The sequence below is a fragment of the Triturus cristatus genome, chromosome 10, assembly GCF_964204655.1.
Source record: "Triturus cristatus chromosome 10, aTriCri1.1, whole genome shotgun sequence".
Classification (NCBI taxonomy): Eukaryota; Metazoa; Chordata; class Amphibia; order Caudata; family Salamandridae; genus Triturus; species Triturus cristatus.
Window position 1 is genome coordinate 161,581,063 of NC_140593.1, and position 22,692 is coordinate 161,603,754.

A 22,692-nucleotide genomic window follows, 5' to 3' on the forward strand; every position below is an offset into this window, starting at 1 on the left:
AATCCACAGTGGCGTGGTAGTGGGAAATCTTCAAGGTTGTGAGCATACAGATGGTTCCGTGTGGGTTATCAGCTTTGTGAAGCCAGGGAGAAGGGGAGGAGCTTGTTAGATCTGACCTAGGATGGCATTCAAGGTCCATATTATGGGCACATGTCTGCAATAAAGTAACACCCGCCGTGTAAACCAAAGCACTTTTAAACATAAAATCCTAAAATGAACCAAAAGACGGACAATCACAAACTCTACACTGTAAACAAGCCTTGTCTGTTCTAATACTAAGGGAGTATCGGATAAGAATGTCAAAGTGTTTCACTATTATATAGATGTCAGCGCTGCGAGGCCATTTTAACGATTATACAGCGCTACACATACCTCTGTAACACATGTAACCAGTCCATTGTGCGCAGCGTGTGATTGACGAAGCAGCTCTACACAGAATCCCAGCTTTGCTTAGCACGTCTGTGTATGGGGGATTATTCGACTGTGCACTGCACGTCATCGATAAAGTATGCCTGCTCTGTGTCGGAGACGGAGTGCAGCTAAGTGTGAGAAGGACTGATGTCTGTGCGTAGGAGTCGGAATATTTCCTACCGTCGAGGGCCCTGTTCAAACACGGAGGCGAAGGACTAAACCTGGGTAGATCCGAAGAAGGTAATGAAAGGTGATATATTTCCTGTTTGATTTGAAGTGTCGTTTCGAGGAGCTGAAACCTCCGCCGAGGCCCTCTGCTCGTTACGCCGCATCGCTCGTCGTGCGGTCTGCCGGGCGCCCCGCGGCGCCGGCACTGATCACCTTACAACTGAGTGACAGGAACTAATATCAGGGCACACTCACCCTGCTAAAGTAACTTTCACAGCCCCGGTCCGTCACCGCGGTCATTAAGTGCGAGTCACGCAGATTCCGCCCAGACGCCCCTGAGCCGGGAAGCGGGCCTTGGGGGGAGCCGCGGATCTCTGATCCCAGTGCGCCCACGTGTGTCCGCCGCTACTTTCCTGCAGGGCATTAGTGGTGTAGACATAGAAAACGGACTATCTGGGCTAAAGTATTCCCCCAAGGCACTTCCCTCCTACCTGCTGTCTCCCTCGATTGCCTTCCCGCCCTTCTCCGTCAGGCCCTCCCTGGGAGGTGAATATAAATACGAAATTAATAAATAAAAGACCCCAGTGGCTGTGATTCTGCATCGACCCCACTGTGCGTGTTGACCTCCCAAATGCGGGGACTTCAGTTGGAAGGGCGAATACCTATCAACCTCTTGATTTAAAATGTGGGTGAAGTCAGGCGTTTGAGGGGGACCCCATTAAGGTGAATGGAGAATGAACACTTTTTAGAGATCGCTATAGGTTTGAAAAGCAGGTGATTCCAAGAAAGCCTATGGAGAAGAGAAGTAAACAGCGGGTGACATCTACCAAATGCGGGTGAGTTAACAGGTGGGAGCAAAGGTTGGGCTGAATTTGTGACCCGCCCTTCTCCAACCAGGAATGCCACACATGGTTAAAAAAAAGGGACACGGCACAGAATTCTGTCTTGTGGCACAGTTGTTCACTGGAACCACAAATTGGCACTAGAGTTCCAATCCCAGCTTCTACATTCTTTGTACCAGACTCTGTGTCACTGAGCAAATATGTGTACCGTTAAAAAACACAGCACCCAACCCCAAAGTATTAGCCCAACATTTACATTATCAACAAGGCTTATATTGTGCCTCTTAGAAGTGCGAGCATGGCCAAATCAAATAGTGCCTAGATCTGACTTTACTAGAATTTGCAGTGTACATGATCATGTACATGATCATAATTTGCAAACCCGCTCTATTCAGAACTGCTCTAGAATAGTTCCCTCAACAGATGCTCTGGACCAATGGCCTAACATTCATTACTGCAAAAGTTACAGTTTCGATGTTTGTAGCGGATTGTCCACATGGTGGCGCTGCTCCTAAATGCTGTAAATCAGCCCAGAAATGAAGGTATGTAGCTTTTTAAAAAAATGTTGTGGCATATGCTTGCAATAAAAAAATAAACAAAACAATTAACCATCAAACCAGCTTAGAGGCCCGACCTATTGACTTTGCCAATGCCTGTATTTAGGTCTTGTCTACCAGTGAGCACAAGCTCTGTGTTGGCGAAAAGGCCGAATGTCAGCTTACCGTGGACTTAGATCCCACCCATTGTTTACCATTGGTTGGCTTTATTCTCACTCATTTGCTGCCTGTTTAATTGTCAGCTTGTGTGGGCTTTATTTCCTCTTCTTTTGTTTGTCCCGTCCCTCAAGCATGGACGCACTACTTGTGTCCTTCCACTGCTCACTTTTGAAGAACTACTTTTTGTTGTTGTTTAACCCCTTCGCTGCGGCGGGAATTCCGCCGCAGCGCTGGGGGGTGTGGGGGGGCAGCGCGGTGGCGCTGTGCTCATGACAGAGCCACTCCGTCATGAGCCACGGTTGAGCTGTGCTCATGACGGAGTGGTTCCGTCATGACTCCGCCCAGTTGCATTGTCCCCCCGCACAGGCGGGGAAACAGCGCCGCGTGGGCGGAGCGGCCGCCAACGGTCGCGGCATGACGGAACCGCTCCGTCATGAGCACACGGCAACCGTGGCTCATGACGGAGCGGTTCCGGCATGAGCGGGGAAGGGGTTAAGCACTCTGCAAGTGTGCATGTGTTTTCCAGGCATTTCCCTCATGTACTGCTCGTCACCCCTCCACCAACCTTCATGTTGGTCTCTCACCTGAGTGCTTGTCCTGTGCCTCCTCTATGTTGTGCTCGCTCTCAAGTGCTTCTCCTTCTGACTGCATGCTGGCCTGTATGCTTTCCCCCAACATCCCATGTTCTCCTCTCTAGCCCACTCTCCACTGCGCTCTACGTTCCACTCTCGTGCCCATATTGCTTCAACTGCCCTCCATTTTGCTTTCCCATCCTTTGCCCTCCATGTTGCTTCTGCCCTCTGCCATCCATGTTGCTTCTGCCACGTGTTGCTTCGCTCCTGGACGGATTCCTTGCTCACCCCACCCTCCATGTTGTTTCCCCCCACTGTGCCTTAAAAAAAGAAGTAAAAGATTTGCACCACTTTTTTTAATAAATGTTGGATTGGATTGGTAAATAAAAAGAAAATAAATTCGTAGGTGGCATGCGTGTCGTGTGGGCCTACAAAATGAAACGAGTGGATCTTGCATAGCACCTTTTTTTGTTTACTCCTTAGCCATGGTGCACAGCTTTGAGGATGCTGTATAGCATCACTAAAAAGCATTGGTAAAGCCTGTAAGTCCCAAAGGAAAGACCTACTGGCTTTGCCAATGCTTTTTCCTGTAGTAGGTATGATATCTTAGGTGCTGAATGTTGCAGCTTGGGTATTTGCCAATCAAAATTCCAGATTCTTTTGCCAGCATGAATAATAATGTTTTGTTTTCTAGATTTCACCTACTAGACAGCACAAGTTGTCCGGTTGCGAAAGACATATCGTGCACTTACCACTAACTTACAGGGGCTCTCAGCACAGCAGCTGCTTACCATTGGTTGACTATATTGCCAGTCTCTTCTAATTGCTTCTTATTGTAAGGCTTTCCTTGTCCTGTCCTATCCTATCCATCTTGTGTTTCTTTCTCCCCTGGTGCATATCCTCTTAACCATCCCTTTGATTGGCTGACTTGAATCTTTCCACTTCCCACTTTTATTAAACTTTCCAGGGCAAGTGGTGGTCACGCTGGAACTCTACAAGCCGCTACACCATCTCTGGTACGCTACAATGGCAGAATGTTGTGATCATTGTGCACTTTGGTGGGGGGCATGACAGAACACTACTCCATGCATGCGTCTCAAAGCACAGAGGCGTAAGACTCATTGTTTGACAGCGGATGTTCATGAGTCTTTTCATTGCGGCAGCCACTTGAAGTAAGCCACTGATTTAGCAGCGCTCCAGAGGCTTCCAACTGGAATAGCAGAAACCAACAACATAAGGTGGACTGTCACTTATGCATTCCAAAAGTGCTTCCATAACTTGCATCTTGTAAGTGTTCGAACATCAAAGCTACATTCAAGCAGCATTAAAGAAAACTTTACTCTACTCCAAGAAACTCTAGATCAGTTGTGAGCTGTATCAACCGCTCCCGAGCCACTTGCATCCTTTCGGTCACATTCATATGTCAGAAGCTGCTGCACAACCACCAGCAGAGATCAACAGCCCTTTTATCACTACTCCAAAGTAGACCCTTAAATATATAGACTCTGCAACATTTCTGTGAGCTTTCCAGCATAAAGCTATCATCAGTGAGGTTGCGGTCCTGGAGGTTACCTTCCATAAGAGACGACACTGCACAACAGCCATTGAGGAAAGCAGTAGAACACGTCTACTCCACCTCAGCACACAATATATAGCTCTAGGGGTTCACTGTACACAGCATCCAGGGTACACATCATATTCTTTATAAATATTTAGTTCACCTCATTTTCTAAACCCCTCAGTCTAACTTCCTTCACTCCCACTATTTGCGCACTGACACAGTGTGATCCCCGCAATCACCTTGTCACCCCTATGAGTGAAAGGAAAGAGATATAAGATTCAAGGAAGCTAGAGACCCAGTGCCCGTGTCAGAGGCCTCCACAGAGGCAACCATTTTATCTCATCGATTGCCATGACTCACTCTTTGTACCTTTAAAATGTAAAAAGAATTGCAGGCTACATGCCAGGGTTGATGTAACCAGGAGACCCTGTAACCAAGAGACACAGCTTCTTGTTCCGGCTTACACACTTGGCCAAAATGATGTGATGCGATGAAATTGCGGTCCATCCTTACCACTGCTTCCATGACATACATGTACTGCTAGTTTTACCTTCTGAAAAGCATGCCACCGCGGCACCATCAAGTCCTCAGCCAAGTTTCCATGTTGCCCACCTCACATATATGTTAATTTCAGTAGAGCGCTTCTTGAACAAGGACCTCCACACGGAAGCCCAAGGGCACTGGGTCACCATCAAGCTCCATGGGTCCCTCATACAGATTCTGGTATCACATCATCTCCCCGGCAGCTGCAGCCACCCCTCTTACCTTCTCACTATCATCTTCAGGATTCTGTAGGAGCCCTTGATGAGGATCAGGGCCTCCTGCCGGGAGCCGTAGAGCGGAGTGCCATTGATATTCACCAGCTCATCCCCAATCTGCATCATACGGCACAGCGCGGCTTTACCGCCATCTTCAATCTGCGGGCAAAAGAAAGGAAACGTTGGTGGGACTGTACTTCATGGTACCATTGAGTGATGCAAGGAGGTCGTTTAAAAGTCCTAGCTTAAGAGACTTGAGTAAAAGTGTAAAATAACAAAGATTTGTGATGGACTAGGCTGTTCTGCACACTCCAGCATGCACACAGCACGCATCAGAGCATGATCGTGTCTGTAGCATAGAACAAACGCCCTAGGACAATGGCATTACTTCTTTTATGGGGGCATGTCACCATGCAAAGCCGAGAGGGACCACACTAACTTTGCACCTGTGTAATGGGTACTAAAGAAGGAACGCCCAAACGTCTGCAGCGCTGGAGCTGTGGAAGCGCTAAAATGGACCTCATATACCGTATGCCTTCCCAGGGCATTTTTGAGCCATTAATGCCCACTTTTTGCATATATAGTGAAAGTAACATGTAGCTTATGTATAAGGCACTTCCCTCCTCCTAAGGGGACCCCAAAGGGCATTCTGGGAAAATAAATAAGCATAACATTACCATATAGCTCTATATCAGAAGGGACACTGTGTTCAAAATCGGGGATTTCCTTTCAGCATTTGTTGTTTTCAGGTGCCTCATTCCAATTGGTTCAGTCGAATTGAATTTTATAAAATATGCTTAGTTAATAAAACCCATTGCATAAAGATCACAATAATAAAGATCACAATAAAAATTTATCTTAAAAGTTGCAATTAAATCCATCTGAAAGTCTCGTGATTAAGTGTATTCAATATACAACTCCCAGGCAGAAGGAGGGCATGAATCAGGAATACAAGTCCCAGAAAGGACCAGGCTGTTCAAGGAAAGCCCTGGACCTGGAAATGATGTCCCTGGTGGCATGGAGTCATCTGGTAACCGTACGCAAGTAGCTGTTCCAGTTTGTTGTGCTTGATTGGCTGTGTTGGGTTGCGGTACTTCCTGAGAGTAGCATATTTGTGTGTCATGAGTGAGCTTCGGATCTGTGCTTCAGTCACGATGTAGCGCTTGTGCGTGAAATGTGATGGGGTAATAGTTTGACCAGCTATCCTCGGTTTCTAGGACAGTCCTGTGTTTTCAAGCGGGCCCCAGCAGATTTCAGGAACTTTCTCCCGTATCTGGGTTTTCAGAGAGGGTGGCTGAGCACACAGTGAGGCCCTGTTCATCGGTTCGTGTGCAGGGTTGGCGAGCACCCCTCGCATGAATGAATGCAATGAACCCAGATGATGCTGTGTGTAATAGCTGCATTTAACTACCCTCGGTGCCTCTTTGTCTGTGTATTCTATGTTGGTGAGCGCAGACCATTGATTAATTCTGTGCCATTCGTAGCATGCACAATTGTAGTCCTATTTCTATGTTTGTGCAATGTTCCTGTTTGTGTTTTGTGAAGTTTAGTCACACTATGTAGTCATGTAATACCATTAGAAAGGTAACAATAATACAGCTCTTCATACAGACGTCTAATCAGAGCGCCTGTTCCACCCCTGTTCTCGTAACGGAAATATTGACTAGTGTGGGCACCTAGAAACCTAGATAGTTTGGCGCTATACAAGAAAACATATGCAATCTCGTAAGAGCAAGACGGCGACTGGTGGGACGTCCACCACGCTGGAGGTTCATTCAGATGACATTAATTCTGCACAAACGGTGACATTGAGTTGTCCAGAGGGCGGGAGGAGGCGTGGAATTTAACGCATGAGCGCGACTCAGAAACTTCCCACCAGCACTAGCCCGGGGCTAGTGAAACAAGGTTGGGCGCGTCCAATTAGCCGCGATGGGGTGGGGATTTTACTAATGGGCTGGTAGGATAACCGCTCCAGTGTGCAGCGCTGCTGCATCTGGCCGGCAGGGAACAGAGCAAGGCTCACACCACCCCAGCAGCGCCTCATTAGGAACGGCCATAGGGAGTCACTGATGCGAGGCGCTATGTTCACAGGGACACAGGACACAGGTGCCAACCATCCCCCCACCCCCATGCCCCCTCAGCCTCTCAAAACACAGCTACATGCTTTGCAGAACAAGCTCTTCAGCAGAAAGGAGCTAAACATACAATATATGTGTGCCAGTGTTATTAATTTGTAACTCTGGGGAAGGGCCTAAGACCTCCTCTTTGGTTTTGTTTTTATTTATGTGGGGTATTCGGCCCGGCCTACTTCCAAAGAGCAGAGGACCGCTCTATGGACTATTTTATTGCAGCTAAAGTCTCGTGGGCTGTGTGCAGAACAGCATAGATTGCGGGTATAGTGTTAAAGGCAGTGCTTTAAATGAGCCGGCACTGTCCGGTACGGAGTACCGGCACTTTTTTATTTTGAGAGGGAGAGTCCCGGCACTTCTCAAGAGTGACATAATACTTTTAATTGGAGAGTACCGGCACTTCTCAGAAACAAGAAGGTACTCTGGTACAGAGTACCGGCACTTCTACTTTTCCATTTCAAGCACTGGTTAAAAGGGAATTAAAGAAACCCGGTGGGGGGATGGAGCGGAGGGGTTTGGGGTGGAGCATGCATTTGGGACAATACTCTCTTCAGTTGTTTTTCAGAGATCTACAATACACACATTTACAATGCGAGGCAGAGGAAAATGACGATTTGATCAGAATTATACGAAGAATCGATGTATTGCTCTTCTATACTAACACAATGGATTGAGGCAGTGGTTCCCAAACATTTTTGACCTGCGGCTCCCTTGACCCATTGGCCATTGCCCGTGGCTCCTCACTTTTAATTTTTTGGGAGGGTGGAGGGGATGTAAGCCCAGCCTCTGGAGCACTTGCATTTTTCTCCCTGAAAATAATTGGGATGAAGCTGATGAAGGTTTTATAATCATATACGCAGGGTATTGCGTATTACTAAGGCGGCGCCTCTAATAAAATATTCCTAGTTACACCTCTTTGCCCATGCCTTTTTTAGAGTAACCTCTTAAACTCTTTTTTAACCCCACTTATAGTGCTAGATAGCACCCCTATGCATGTAGGCCCCACTGCCAAAGGGTTTCTGCTCTTGAAGAATATTTGCATGCACTTTCATTTCTACCCATGTCATACGTGCCAACACACCTGTCTCAGCAGGGAGACTCACGATTTTCTTGCTTACAAATGTAAGCATTATACTGTATATGGTGTTTTACTTCCCTGTGCTCAAGGAGAAATCAGGCCTGTCTGGAAATGTGTGTGTACTGAAAGAAATGTACTGGAAGTACCTGTGGTTCAAGTACAAGTGTCAATACTCATTAATACCCAATGTGTTCAACAGACAGGACAACTGTACTTTCCTGATAACTTGCATTGGTGTAAAATAGATTCGGAAAAAAACTAAACTATTAACAAGTCTAACAAAATAAATCAGGCATCTTCCGCTTACTTTGGGAGTGTTGGAACGTGGGGATACAGTGAAATATGGAGGTCATCTTCTTCGACATGCCATCAATAAGCACTACGTTTCCAGCTTTAGGCCGGTCACTTACAAATCATCATGCATTTAAGTCTAATTAATGCAACTGAAGCCAACAGACCCTTCAACATTAAATGCCTTAAAGTGCTTGGAGCGCTGCTCCCCTGGCTAGGTTTGGCGGCACCTCAGGGAGCCAAGGCGCACACTTTGGGAACCAATGGATTGAGGAATAACGCTGTAGGCCTTCAAAGCTCGCTGCCATCTGCAGGTCACCGTTCAAACCCCTTTAGGCCAACTTAAACTTCCACCTTTCACAGGCCATTTACAGCTCATAGAAATGGAATAAATATCAAATGAAGCACTATGCAAAACATATTGGGTCTCCTTGTTCATTAGATAGATAGCTACAACATTGCCAACATTTCCTGTGCATCTGTGTGCTAAAAATGTATATTTGTTGTGCTCTGCTATACACAATACACAACTCGACTTTAACTTTAAATCTGGCAATGCGTCCTATTCCAGACCAAGTTTGGTCCTACAGTTGCTCACCAATCACAGGCACAAGCTGTTGCACTTTGCATGTTTACAGCCTACTTATATGATGCATTGCCTCTCGGCCACGATTGACCCTTTTTTTGTGTGCAGATTTATATAGCGCGAACTCGACCCGGAGATATTGGAACGCTTTACATGAGCACCAGTTACGTTACACAAGGACACATTCATTTTTTGTTTTGTTTTTGGTAGGCACGGGGAGATTAAGTGATTTGCGCAGAATCACAAGATGTGGATGCAACCCAGAGGCTCGCACTAAAGTCGGCAGTCTAGCCGTCAGACCACATCCTCTCCCCAGACCCTTCTCACCCCTTGACCTGCCCCAAATGCAACGCTATAGTTTCAGACTTTATGGATCTTCCCTGGACATGCCCCTTATAAGCCGCTATTGGGTGGACATCTTCTCCAAAATCTCCCAGATGACAGGCTTAACACTAGTCCCTGACCCCTGTTGCTCTTCTAGGTTACATGCGTGACGTCCCGCAGGAAGTGCGCCGATTCGTTGTGACTGCTCTTCTCTTGAAGCGCAAAGTTGTGATATGCTGGGAAGGTGGGAGAGATCCTACCTCTGCGCAGTGGCTTAAAAGCTTATTTTTTTTGCGATACCACTTGCGAATTGTATGCACAGCTACAACCACCAGCATCCCCTCGCGATATCTGGCTGCCTTTGCGCACTTACTTTCCACACACTGGCTAGACATCTTAAGACGGACTGTGGTGCGTGCTGCGGGATCCGCAGTGCGCAGCCATAACACACTTATTGTCACCTGGTTGGTTGGCTTCATTGCACACATATAGTTACCTCAGATTCATCGCAGCCGCTTTTGTTAGCCTCACACATGTTCCTCTGCAAAGCCTCAAAACCTCGGAGCATCCCTGGCCGCATACGGACCCAGTCCACCCCATATGCTCTGTTCCACTTGTATTTTAATTATCTCTCAATGCTATCGTTCTGCATGATGTCCATTATTGGAATGTATGGTTTTGTTAACTGTGGTGCATCTCGTTGTTAAATTAAACTATAAAGTATTAAAAAAAATACTTTAAATCTGGCAACATGGCCGCCAGACTCCCTCATATTGAGACGACTGGCACACACAGCCCTTTTGGCAGCTCAGTTTGCTCTAAAGATCATCTTTGCCAGCTCAAGGACGCCGTGTTCCACGAACTGTGCGACGTGGTACCACATGTATGCTCTAGGTATGTCCACAAAATTGTGAAAAAGGCCCCTGCCCTAGGACTCACGTCCCACTATCACCAGACAAAATGCTGCAAGCTGACGGAGACACCACTATGTCTGTGCCAGAGTTCTCACCTTTTGTGGGTCCACTCGTGAGTAGTTCATCAAGTCTAGGTTTTTAGGTATCGCCTAAGACAGCACATGCGCTGTGTTTTGCGAGACATATTGTTATCTTACAGCCCACCAATTGCGTACCATTGGGTGGCTTCATTGTCAATCGCATTTGCTTGCTTCATATAGGTTAGTTGTGTGAGCCTTCCTTCCTTCTCTTTTGTTAGTAAAACTCCAGGGGAGGAACAGTGTGCTTCCCCTGCTCACTTTTTCAGGTGCTACATTTTTGCTTTGTTCATGCACTCTATAAGAGTGCATCTGTTGTTCTGCCTTCGCCCTCATGTGCTTCTCCCACTCCTCCCCGTGCTCCGTGTCCTTCTCTGTCGCCCATGTAATTTCCCCCCATTTTTCTCGGGAATGCCGTGCTGCATGGCTGAAACCATTGTGAAAGCCAATGGGCCCCAAAGGGAGACCTATTGGCATTTTCAATGCTTGTTTTCTTTGAAATCTAGTATCCCTTAGTTCTGTTTGCCTGAAGGCAAAACGTGATTTCAAGTCTCAGAATACAAAGTTTCAACCTGGATGCGATGAAATACTCACCCATGGCCCTGGGAAGTAGAACAGCCCTGGTGTGCTCAGATCACTCCATGTCACTTGGAGTACATACCATGCTTCAGGTCCTTGACTTTCATTAAAAAAAATTTAAAAAAATTATGCCTCTTGGGAATTGTGGTGCTCATTCACTTATAATAACAATAATTCATATTTGTAAAGCGCGAACAAAGGTTTCAAGGCACTGGGGGCCGTTGGGGAGATTAAGTGAGCTATTGCCCAGAGTCACATGGTGTTGAGCTGAGCTGCCGATCGAAGCGCGGGCCCCGCGCTATGGGATTATCTGCTCTGGCCAATGCGCCACACCTCAACCAAGCATTCACTTCAACCAAGAATAAGCATTAGCTGCGCCCTCAAGTTCCTCGGATTCATGTTTGGGGTACCTTACCTAGCCCAAGCTGCCCATCGATTGGATGAGCTACTTTAACATGGAGACGGAAAATTTGAGAGTGCTGCCACTAAATTATAGTTGTTTGTAAAAGAAAATTCCAGGACTGGAACTGTGATGTCCAAGTGACATAGGCAGACAGAACCTTCCCAAATTACTAAAGTTTAACGCCTCATTACAAGTCAGGTGGGAGCTCAAAGCCCGTCCCACCTCATTCAGGCACTGAAACACACACCTGTCAGCATGAAGGCTCAGAATTATCGATTACATGCCTCTGTAGGGACACACCTGAGCTACAGGTTACATAATTGCATGCCACAGTGATGACAACCGTCTGGTATTCCTTGCATTCTTATTACAGCTCGTGTCGCATTCCTTGCTCTGGAAGTGCTTCTTACAGTGTCTGGGAAAGCCCAGGCTCGGACTACTGTTCCAGGAACTTGCGCGCGACGCATTGCAGGAGAGTTACCATAGGATTCCATGTCACGACAAGGCCTTATTTCACAGCCCTGGCTTTCACTTTTCACACTGTGCATTCTGGGACTTGTAAAATAGATTTAAAGCATTAACAACTGAAAAACACCGATGCGTAAAAGGAAAGTTTAGAGTGGAAAAGATATGTTCTCATAAAAAAGTAATTCGGTAACAGTAATTTCAGGACATTGCCCAGTTTTTGTGATTCTGCACTCATTTATATATTTTTAAAAGATCAATCCATGTCGGAAACATCCTGTACATTTATAGACACTGAACCAATATTGGCAAAGAGAACAGGCTTGACATTGGCTGCAAACCTTTTGGGTTTCGCATTGTCTATCATTTTGGAATGGATTTCGTAAAAGTTTATCATAAAATAATATTTATGTTTCATCAAAAATCACGCATCAGGCTATGTAGTCCCTTGTACTAAAGGGAGCTACTTTTTCAATGCAAGTGCACATCATTCACAAGCAGAATGCAATCACTCACAGTAAAGTTGGCGTACATCTGAAGTGGGCTGACCCATTGCCCCATGATGTATGCTGTAGTGGGCAGAAGAAAAATGTGAATGACACACCCACAGACCAATGAACGAAGAGAGCTGGTTGAAAGCTACAATATAGATGTCTAATATATGTATATCATTTTACTAAAATCAAAAGGTCTACCGTCATATCTAAAAATGGTGGCCTTGGAGAAAATGATGGCGCACAGCTCTTTGATCAGTGCATTTCACAAAGTAAGAATCTAACTCCCTAAATAAAGAAGGAATAGGACATAACGTTGTTGATACTATACAAATGGGGGTGTTAATTCACACAGAAGAATGGCCTCCGGTTCTGAACGCGTTTCCAGAAGTGTTATGATCCCGTAGCGTACTCGCTTAAGACTTTTACGGCTCATAGCGGCATACTTGATATAATTAAAATACCACTTCTGATGCATTAACTACAAGACTCAAAGCTCATTTTACTGGGGATTGGATAGGACTAATTGGATGACTCATGACCAGCCGGGTCGGAATTATAACCGGCGATTAGGTTCAGAGCATAATTTATAAGCAAGAGCCCTGAAGAAGTCTAGGGTTATTACCGCAACGACGAAACACGTGTCGGGCTGGACCTTGTGCTGTTATCTTGAATAAAGACAAAGGAAACTCAACAAAAAGACATTACTTGCCTCCACCTATTTTCAAAGACACTTGGCGAACTTTCGCCTTACTGGAATGCGTGTGCACAGGAATTGACATTATAAACGTTGTTGAGTTACTCAAGCCAAAAATACTTTTGAGTTGTTATTCTCTTTTTTACACTGAGTTATCCCAAAACTAACAGATGACACACATACTATTTAATTTGTCTTGAAACCATGACACATGATTTCTTTTTTCTTCTTTCATAATTCTGTTCTGCTTTCCTGTTGCTGGACAGTTTTCTCTTTCCTTCCTTCTTATTTACCTTGCCTAGTGCCAGACTCTAATTTTCAGTTGATTATGAGGGTGCTGCCAAGTAACTTCATTTCATGTGTGAAGCTGTTTGACAGTTCTGGCTTTTAGGCGAATGTGCTTTGCATTCTGGCGCTTAGTGGTACATTGAAGGAGTAAGACTACAAGTCCCAGGATGCAAAGTCATTTCTACAATCTCAAGAGTAGCTGAACGTGTCAACCATGACATGATGCCTCTTGGCTGCTTTGCACATCTCTGCTAGGTGCTTATTTGTTTGCAAGTCTGCTGACTATTCAGACAGACGTCAACATAAACAATTTGGGAGTGCAGAGGAGTGCCATGTAGGGTTGGATGGGCAGGGATGTTCTGGGTCAGAAAACGAAGTGGGATGTCTCTGCTCAAAGAACAGCACAGATGCAGGAGGCAAGGAAGGAGACCAGCATGAGTGGCAGATGGCGGGGACTGGTGAAAGGGACACCAGCGACTTGAGTGGGCAGGGAGGAGACACAACCGTGTAGAGTATGGAGCAAGTGAGAAGTGAGGTGAACACCAAGATTAGGAAGGATCAGAAGTGTTGAGTAGCATACAAGATTGAGGTGTAACTGAGGGGACAAAGCTACATGAACAGTTCAGCGTGAGGGACAAACAACATGCCCTGCGTGGAATGGACTGAGGAGTATGTGGGGGTTCAGTGGTGGGTGGGTATCTGGGGGCAAAGCAAAAGATCCCAGTCAAAATTTAACCAGCGCGTATGTAAAGAGCGAATAGCTAATGCTTTGCAGTCGAACACAGTGTGCATCAATTTCCATAAAGCAAATCATTGCGCCAAGATTACAGCTGGAGGCTCTACCGCGTACCCACAGACGTAGGAGCACATGTTTGTGGGAGGACAGGACGTGATGATACAATCTGACTTCCGGGCCTCCTACGCACTCGTCTGCACAACCAAATGCCAAAACATAACAATCATTGGCAAAAGCTAAGCCAATACATCTGGCCTTGGCAACCTTGTTCAATGGTGCATTTTTTTATTATACGTTCTTGCCTAGAGACAGCTTGTTTTGTTAGGGCCTTTTGTCAACCAGTCCAAAAATGTACAGCCGGCTCCGGGCCAGCCTACTACTTACCATCGGTTGACTTTGTTGTCATATTGATTTGCTTTTCTATTTGGTTGCCTTCCCTCCTGTTCTTGGGTTTGCCCCTTCCCTGCAGCATAGGTACTTCATCCATTCAACTGGATGGCTTTTCTTCTTCCACTGCTCAAATTCAGGGAACATCTTTTTTGATTTTCTTTCAGCACTGCATGAGAGTTCATGTGTGTTCTTGCACTCTTCCTCAAGTGTTACTTAACTCCCAAATACCATCCCCACACATTCAGTGTTGCTCCCTCCTCCCCCAACCTTCCGCTCATCCATCGCTTCCCCCATTCCCCTTTGGCTTTTCTTTGGTTTTTCAGGTTTTTTTTAATCCCTCAAGAACCTACATTTGCCCTGCCCAATCCCCGTTGCTTCTCTTCCAGTCTGCAATCCCTTTTCCTCTTCAGTGGGGACATCATTCCCTTGCACACAGGAAAAGATTTTTCAAAGAATTCATCAAAAGGTAAAAAGGAAAAGATTCCTGGATCCACACACCAAAGCGCAGAAAGAAGGTGGTGCCTATATGCAGCTCTTTGCCATCACTTTTGATGCAGAACGAAGTCATCGCAGAAGCCGCATGACCCCGCCCACAGTTGAATGGGACCACAGCTGTGATAACGTCTGGATCCAGTCTGGCACCTGGGGAATATTCTAAAGGTGAGGAACCTGCAGTTAGAAGTATCCATCAGAAAAGTAAATCAAATAAATATGTGCCATAGCCCACCTTCTATCACAAAATATGTAACTGGTTCGCTGTTCCTCAACATCTGCTTCCAAACCCTGCTAATTAAGTCATTGATGAGGACAGGAAACAACCTCTCTGCTGCTTGGACAAGTCACCGTCCCAAAGGATCATATGCTTTTTACGAAATAGACCACTTCGTCCTTCTTCTACGAACAGCACACCATCCTTCACTTACAACCATAAACAGTGAATGGTTACCAGATGCACGGCTAGCCGACGATGAAGCTGTGTTCATATTCTTGTGCACCACACCCGCACAACCATCCTAAGCAATAGTTCTCAATGTCAAAGGCCTCTCATGTGGGAGCTCAGACCATGACTCTGTACCCCTTATTCACTTAACCGTGCATCTCCGAAGCATAGAGTACAAGGCCTAGTCAAGGCATGATCAGTATCTGTGTGAAAAATGACCTGGCACCATGACTTGGGAGGGAGAGATGGAAAGGAATGCCTTGTGGTGTTAAGCAAACCAGTTCTCCCATCCACTCAATGAAGCTGACATATAACTGCATACCAGGTTGTTACCCGAGATGGGCGTCAGCTGAGCTTACGGAACCTAAATTAGGTGGCATGACAAGGCATTGTCTGCATGGCCAAAATGGTGTTTGCAGGGCTGCTAATACTTAAAACCAAAGTATTATAAGTCACACACTGGAGACAAGGCAAAACCTGTAACTAATTGTAAGCTTCTTTGCACTAATCTACTCGACAGATCACCTTACATTCCACATGTCAATGAGGACAGGCCAGGTACAGCGCAACAACTCACCTGTGGGACCCGACATCTCGTCGGCACCTGCTACAGGAGCTGCACAGAGAACCTCCTCTCTTATAGGACAACTTCCCAGACAAGGTCCTAAATTACTGAGACCCTGGGTGAGGCGCTTGTATCTAGATCATGAATGAGGGGCTCTGATGGAGCTCTGGAAATTTGCCCAGCTGCGAGCTCGGGACAGAAAACACCAATGTCCTGCTGCATGTGACTTCAATTGCCTGGTTTCAAAATGGCGACTGTAAGGGGTGTTATATTAGAGACGACTAAGATGGTGATGCCCCTGAATGCTTTACACGCAGTTACTAGTCGGTTACAGTTGCCTGACGGTCATTTACAAATGTAAGGAAGCGCTAGGTAACCGCATATGAAACTTCATAGCTTGACCGACAGCAACGTACTCCTACAGTCCTTGTAACATTAAAGGTTTACATAAAAGCCGGCGGGACTGAGATTCCATTGGCCTATTCGTCCTTGTATCCGGAGCCTTTTGGACGGATTTCTGTGTAGGCACTTCAGAGTATCAGGACCATATGGACTAAGGGAAGGTCTTAAGATATTTTCAGAACCGAATGTATTATGGGACCAGTCTCTGGTTATGCGGCGTTAGAACAAACTTCTTGAGTGCAGAAATCACTCATAGGAAGGTAACAAATTAGTGTGTATTTGTAAAGCTCATGTTCATCCGTGGGCCTCCTTAACAGTTTAACAACTGGTGTTTGTTACCCAGCTTAATGGTACTCATTTTATCGACCTTGGAAGGAAGAGAAGCTGAGTGGCCTCACAGAGGTCAAACACAGATCCTTGGGGTGGTGCATTAGTCCATTGAGACACCAGACCGAGCAATACCAACCAGAATCAGAGGACAAACTAGATAAGTCATTTGGTGAAAGTGTTATTTTAAGCTCCTTACAAAAAGCATTAAAAGCGGGATACTACTCACTTCAAGATTTAATCTTCCAGAAGGGTGGTGGCAGCACTGAGAGAGAGTAACCCCTGAGTCATGCCTTCTTAAACCAGGGAATGACCACTTTTTTAGCTGTAGCTTAGCTGGGAACTCTTTTTGACTAACTGGAGCTTAGTTGTTTGTGCAGAAATTTGGGGGGTGACCATAACGAGCCCTCTGAAGTCAGTCTAGCTTGTACAGGCGACTAAAGGAAAGATCTGATAATGGATGGAGCATGGCTACATCTCAGCACACTGGTAGCCAGCCTGTGTTTTTATGTTAAGTCTGCCAGACAATGCAGCTATCCGGTTAGAAAGACACATTGTGGGCTATCCAAGAGCATACCTGGGTGTAAAGCCCTCGAATTGGTCACCAATGGCTTGTTTTGTTGTCACTCATATTTGCTGGCTTTTTATTCAATGGCTTTCCTTGCTTATCCTGTCCATCTTGTGTTTGTCCCTACCATGAAACAAAGCCTCTTTACCATCTCTTTGACTGGCTGTTTCTATACTTCCACTGCTCGCTGTTAGGGAACTACTTTTTTCATTTTGTTTAAGCCCTCCTTTAGGGGGGCATGTTTTCCAGCGGTCTCTCACGTGTGCTTTTCTTCCTTCCCCCTACAATGCTCCCTCTCGTCAAGGTGCTTCTCTCCCACGCCCTGCAGTCTTGCTGCTCTCTCTCGTCCATGTGCTTCTCCTCCCGCGCTCCATGTTCCTCTCTTGCCTGGGTGTGTTTTTACTTTTTGCTTTGTGTTCTCTCCCTCATGTTGGTGACCCCTCCACCTGCAATGTTGCTTCTTCCCCAGCCCGCAGTGTTTCACCCCTGCATCCCTTGACACGCTCCTGCAACCTGCTCACTGCTCTTCTGGGTTTTTTTTCCCCAAGGAAAGCGCTTTCGCTGTACATTTTTACAAACTGTTTTTATGCTACTTTAAAAAATCTATTTCTACATCCACGCACCAGTGCCTATAGACTATGGCATGTGCTCTAGGCGGGTTGCATTGTGCCCATACCAGTGCCAGACAATGAAATGTGCCTTAGACGGTTTACTTTGTACCCGCACCAGTGTTTCCGATAGACAAGGATATGTGTTCTAGACAGGTACCATTGTACCCGCACCAGTGCCTATAGATAAACGTTATGTGCTCTCGACAGGTTACAATGTGCCTGCACCAGAGCCTATAGACTATTTATTTATTGTACTTCTAAAGCACGACATTCATTCCAAGGGATATCACGGCGCTAAAATAGCTCATCCATATTTTAGAGACAATTGTCATGAAGGCACCAGCAAATAAGTCCGGAACAGCCATGTTTTCAGTTTCTTCCTAGACCCCATATGGTCGTCAGTGAGGCGTAGGTCTAAAGGAAGTTCATTCCAATATACGACCGCCTGGTATGAGAAGGAACGACCTCCCGCTCTGGCTTTCTTCAGGAGTTGAGTTTCAGCCAGAGCTAGATTGCGGGACCTCAGTTCTTGCGAAGGGACATAGAATTCAACTTTGTCTTGCAGGATTTTGGGGCTAAGCGTGTATAAAGCTCGAGGCGTATAGTTTGAACGTAGCTCTTTGGCTCATAGGCAGCCAGTGTGGCACCTCCAAACAGGCTGATGCCGAGCTGTACGTATTCTTGTTACAAACCAGCTTGGCTGCTGCACTTTGGGTCACCCGCAATCAAGAGAATACATAGTCAGCCATACCAACATAAAGCATATACCCATAGTCCAGTCTACTAGTTATCAAGGCCTGAACAATGTTTTTTCTCCCGTTGGCCGGGATCCATATAAAAAGTCTCCTTAATAGGTTTAGCATGGCAAAGCACTTGCCGCACAGTAGTTTAACTTGGTTTTGCATGGTTAGTGCGTTGTCTACCAAGATTCCCAGATTGTGCAATGATATGTGCTCCAGGCAGGTTACATGCTACCTGCACCAATGCCTACAGACAAATGATATGTTCTCTGGACAGGCAGGCAGTAGCCAAGAATAAGATTTGAGAGCCACAGAATTTACAGTTCAACAGTTTGGGGTGGATTATGAGGGTTGAGAGCGTTAGGGCGAAGCACCCTCTTCACCAAACTCTGAACCAGCCTATTTGTTTTAAACCGGACGAGTCCTACTTCTGGAGTCTGATCTGGTCACTGGTTGTGCATTGGTTTTCTCTGACCCTCCTGAAAGTGCACGACACTCAAAGCACTACCATGAGGATTCCTGAAGAGCCTTTCTTCCCGACTCTAAAAGTCTGTCTCTAACATTCTCGGCCTAAGAGCTGAGCCAGTGATATTAAATAGCATCTGCTTGTTCACCAGGGACACGTGGCCTGACCTGGTCTTCAGTCCTGAGCCAATGGCATGCTCGGCCCCTTCCCCGGTGGTGGTCCTGGATTCCCGGGGTTGGGGGAGCGTAGACGTGCCAGAGGAGGGTCGATGGACCGGTCTGTCCACTGCAGAGCAGCAGATGGACATGTTTCTACATCAACAGGAAAACTGTCCACGTAGGCCAGGCATACTTCCCGTCCCCGGTCCAGGGAAGTTTGCTGGTCAGAGTGGTGGAAGCGTTGTACCTAGTAAGCAATTGGGCGGGATCAGATGTTTTCAGGCTATACTCTCGAGATAATTGTACATTACTTGCAGCCAGTGGTTACCCTCAATACCTGGCAGGATGTGACCCTCGTGGGCCGACAGTGGACACCCCACACTTAGCTGATAGCAAGAGAAGCTGCAGAATCGGAGTTTAAGCCACTCGTCAGTTTGGCAGCCCAGCTCTTACATGTTTTGCTCTATAGTTGCCCTTCTGAGGGCGTGGCTTCCAGAAAATGATGCAGTGCTCCTTACGACGGGCTACTAGAGAGGGATTTGGCGAATAGTAACTTGCCTTTTATTCTTCCAGCATTCCTGGAGCTCCTGGGTGATGCTGCACATGGCTCATTAAGTCTTAGGTGCTTTGATAGGAGCACAAACAGGTCCCCCGTGCACTGACCCAGGAGGCCTGTGGTCCGAGGCAACAATCCTGTGTTCAGCCGCATCCAGCCGATGACACAGGCCCTTAGACTGCTTCTGAAGCATTTCATAAAACAAAATCATGCTTCAGTCCTCCAGGGATACCAACCACTTCAGAGACCAATGCATCGTCTGGTACTAGCACGCTTGCTTCCTCTCTGCAGTGTCAGTGGCAAATATGTCATTATTGGTTAAACCAGGCTATTGCCTTCTGTTTCACAGACGGTCCATTTTATTTACATCTCTGCCACCTATCTCTATGGCACATTGAATTTACCATCTCTGCCTCCTATCTCTATGGTACATTGAATTTACCATCTCTGCCTCCTATCTCTATGGTACATTGCATTTACCATCTCTGCCGCCTATCTCTGCCTCCTTATCTCTATGGCACATTGAATTTACCATCTTTGCCTCCTATCTCTAAGGTACATTGAATTTACCATTTCTGCCTCCTTTCTCTGTGGTACACTGAATTTACCGTCTCTGCCTCCTATCTCTATGGTACATTGTATTTACCATTTCTGCCACCTATCCCTATATTTGCCCCACTGGTAGCCTGGCATCCTTTCAGGCCCGAATTAAGAAACGGATTTCTCACTACAGATTTAGGCACGTTCTGTAGTCCCCCGCCCAATAACCAAAGATTAAGATCAGGAACTGCCTGAACCCGAGCATAAGGTGTTAAATCTGTGCCCCGAGAAACGATCGCCCTACTTGCTATCTCAGTACACAAGAGTAGCCTGAGCCAGTTAAAATCGGAGGTCTAATGACAGGTTGCAACCTTCCGGACTAGGAGAAAGAAGGCGGAATCCATCCTTCCTTTCTCTCGGGACAGAATGGTGTGATCCTGGGCACATAATGTACCTCTCGTCTCTTCTGGATTTCTTTTATTGTGCAGGGCTTTGTCTGGAGACCCTGCTTGTTCCTGGTTCTGATGGTGCACCTCAGGCCGGGTAAACGGAAAGCACCTAGACTCAGCTCCCACGGACGCTACACAGTGCACCACAGTGCACTGCATATCACAACTACTGGTGATAGATCTGTCTGCCACACACTGGAGCCCTCGGTGGCAGGCACAGCAATGACACTTTACTCTGACTGCTGTATGCACCTTGGCTGGCCACTGTGTTGCTATCTGTAAGTTACTAGGGGTTTTGTATTGGTGCTTCCACTGTGATAGGCACAAAGTGCTCACTAACAAATGTAGTATGGCTAATGTAATGCAAACAGTAAATCTCAATTTAAGTCGAAAAAGCATCGCCTAATTGCTGATCAATAAGAAGACTACAATTCCAATTTGTCAGTAATTTAGCAAAAAGAAGATGAGCCCCACCCCCTTTGTCTGCCATTTGATTTTCTTTCTTTTTAGACATAACCGTTTTTAGCTGTCAAGCGGCCTCTGGAAATCAAAGGCTGGCAGAAGTGTGATTCGGCCCATATGCCTCTGTGTAGCTCTCGCATAAGAACTGGAGGATGCCTGAGGCTGGGGCAGTTTTGAGAGCAGTGGCTGTGATCCGAGAACCCTGACCCTTGACCCCCTCACGACCAATGCGGAGGCTCTTGACAGGTACATCATCTGATCTCCGGAAGTCCCTCCCACTCGGAGGAAAATGATTGGCAGCTCACCGCATTCCGATTTCACGCTTCATGTCGCCGCGTAGAGAGATCAATACGGCTAATTGGGAGCGGGCGAAATGATGGTGACCTTGGGACAGACCAAAGGACTGCAACGGTGGGGGTTCCCGTTCTGTGGGGGAGGTGGGGCAGAGAAGGGGTTTTGATCTATAACACTTTGAGCAGGACCAGCTGGACATATGAAAGATAAGGGCCTTCTGGAGTAACCCCAAGGGATATGTGTTCCGAAGCAGCTGGACACAATATTGTACACATCCCTGGTACACCATGGGGGCCAGTAGGAGGGGCTTCACCGCGGCCCTGCACCCCCAGCAGCACAGAAGGGTCCTTGGTTTCGAATGCTAAAGCTATAGAATGCACCTATCCCACCCTAGCCGGCGCTAGCGGACGCCTGAAGTGGGGGAACAGTGTTTATCTGAAAACAAACTCATCACTATGGTGTGATGACCCCATCAGGGCTACAAAGCACTGTATAATTGTAATACAGCACTGGACTGGTCGATTTAACCATTGTCCACACAAGGATCTAGCTGGCCACCATGCACTATAATTAATCTCTCATCAATCAGCTACTTGTCACCCGTGAGCGTGTCCAGCGCGGGGAGGGTCCAGCTGATTTGCCTCACAGCCTGGTCTTCGGAGACTTTCGGAACTCTTGAAAAGATGGGGCTGTCCGGAGATGAAAGGGTAGCTCTAGACAATGCTAAACTCAACCACACTCAACGCCAAAGGGCCAGTGTCACTCTGGCCAACCAGAAGTCCAGCTCGGAGACCCTAAGGGCTGCTTAATTCGTACATCAGAAACAGATCGAACACCTCACTTTTCCATCAATTCCCAAACTATTACACAAGGTCAGGGATTAGTCACAGGAAGTGATTTTAGTTGGACCATTCTGGCCACAGACATCATTTTTGCTGCTGAATTTCATGGCCCAAACAACTCAGTGGGTTCTTCCTCAACATCCGTTTCAATCAATTCGCCATGAATCTGACTTCAAGTGATTTCATCTGAATCTTAAGACCCGGCTTTTCGAGCTAATTTGCTCTAAGCAGCTCCCCCGTCCATTGAATCCAGGCCTCTTTGCCGATGTCTCCTTAAAGTGCCAAGAACCCAT

The 22,692-nt window shown here is 46.6% G+C and overlaps 1 protein-coding gene across 2 annotated transcripts in view; it reads right to left on the bottom strand.

The window, feature by feature from the left end:
• The window catches only part of SHROOM4 (shroom family member 4), a 391,064-nt gene that overhangs the window by 201,174 nt on the left and 167,198 nt on the right, over positions 1–22,692 (bottom strand). For both annotated transcript variants that reach the window (XM_085630724.1, XM_085630726.1), the window contains exon 2: positions 5,036–5,187. In XM_085630724.1, the coding sequence (XP_085486850.1) occupies positions 5,036–5,187 (152 nt within the window). The remainder of the gene's footprint in view (positions 1–5,035; positions 5,188–22,692) is intronic.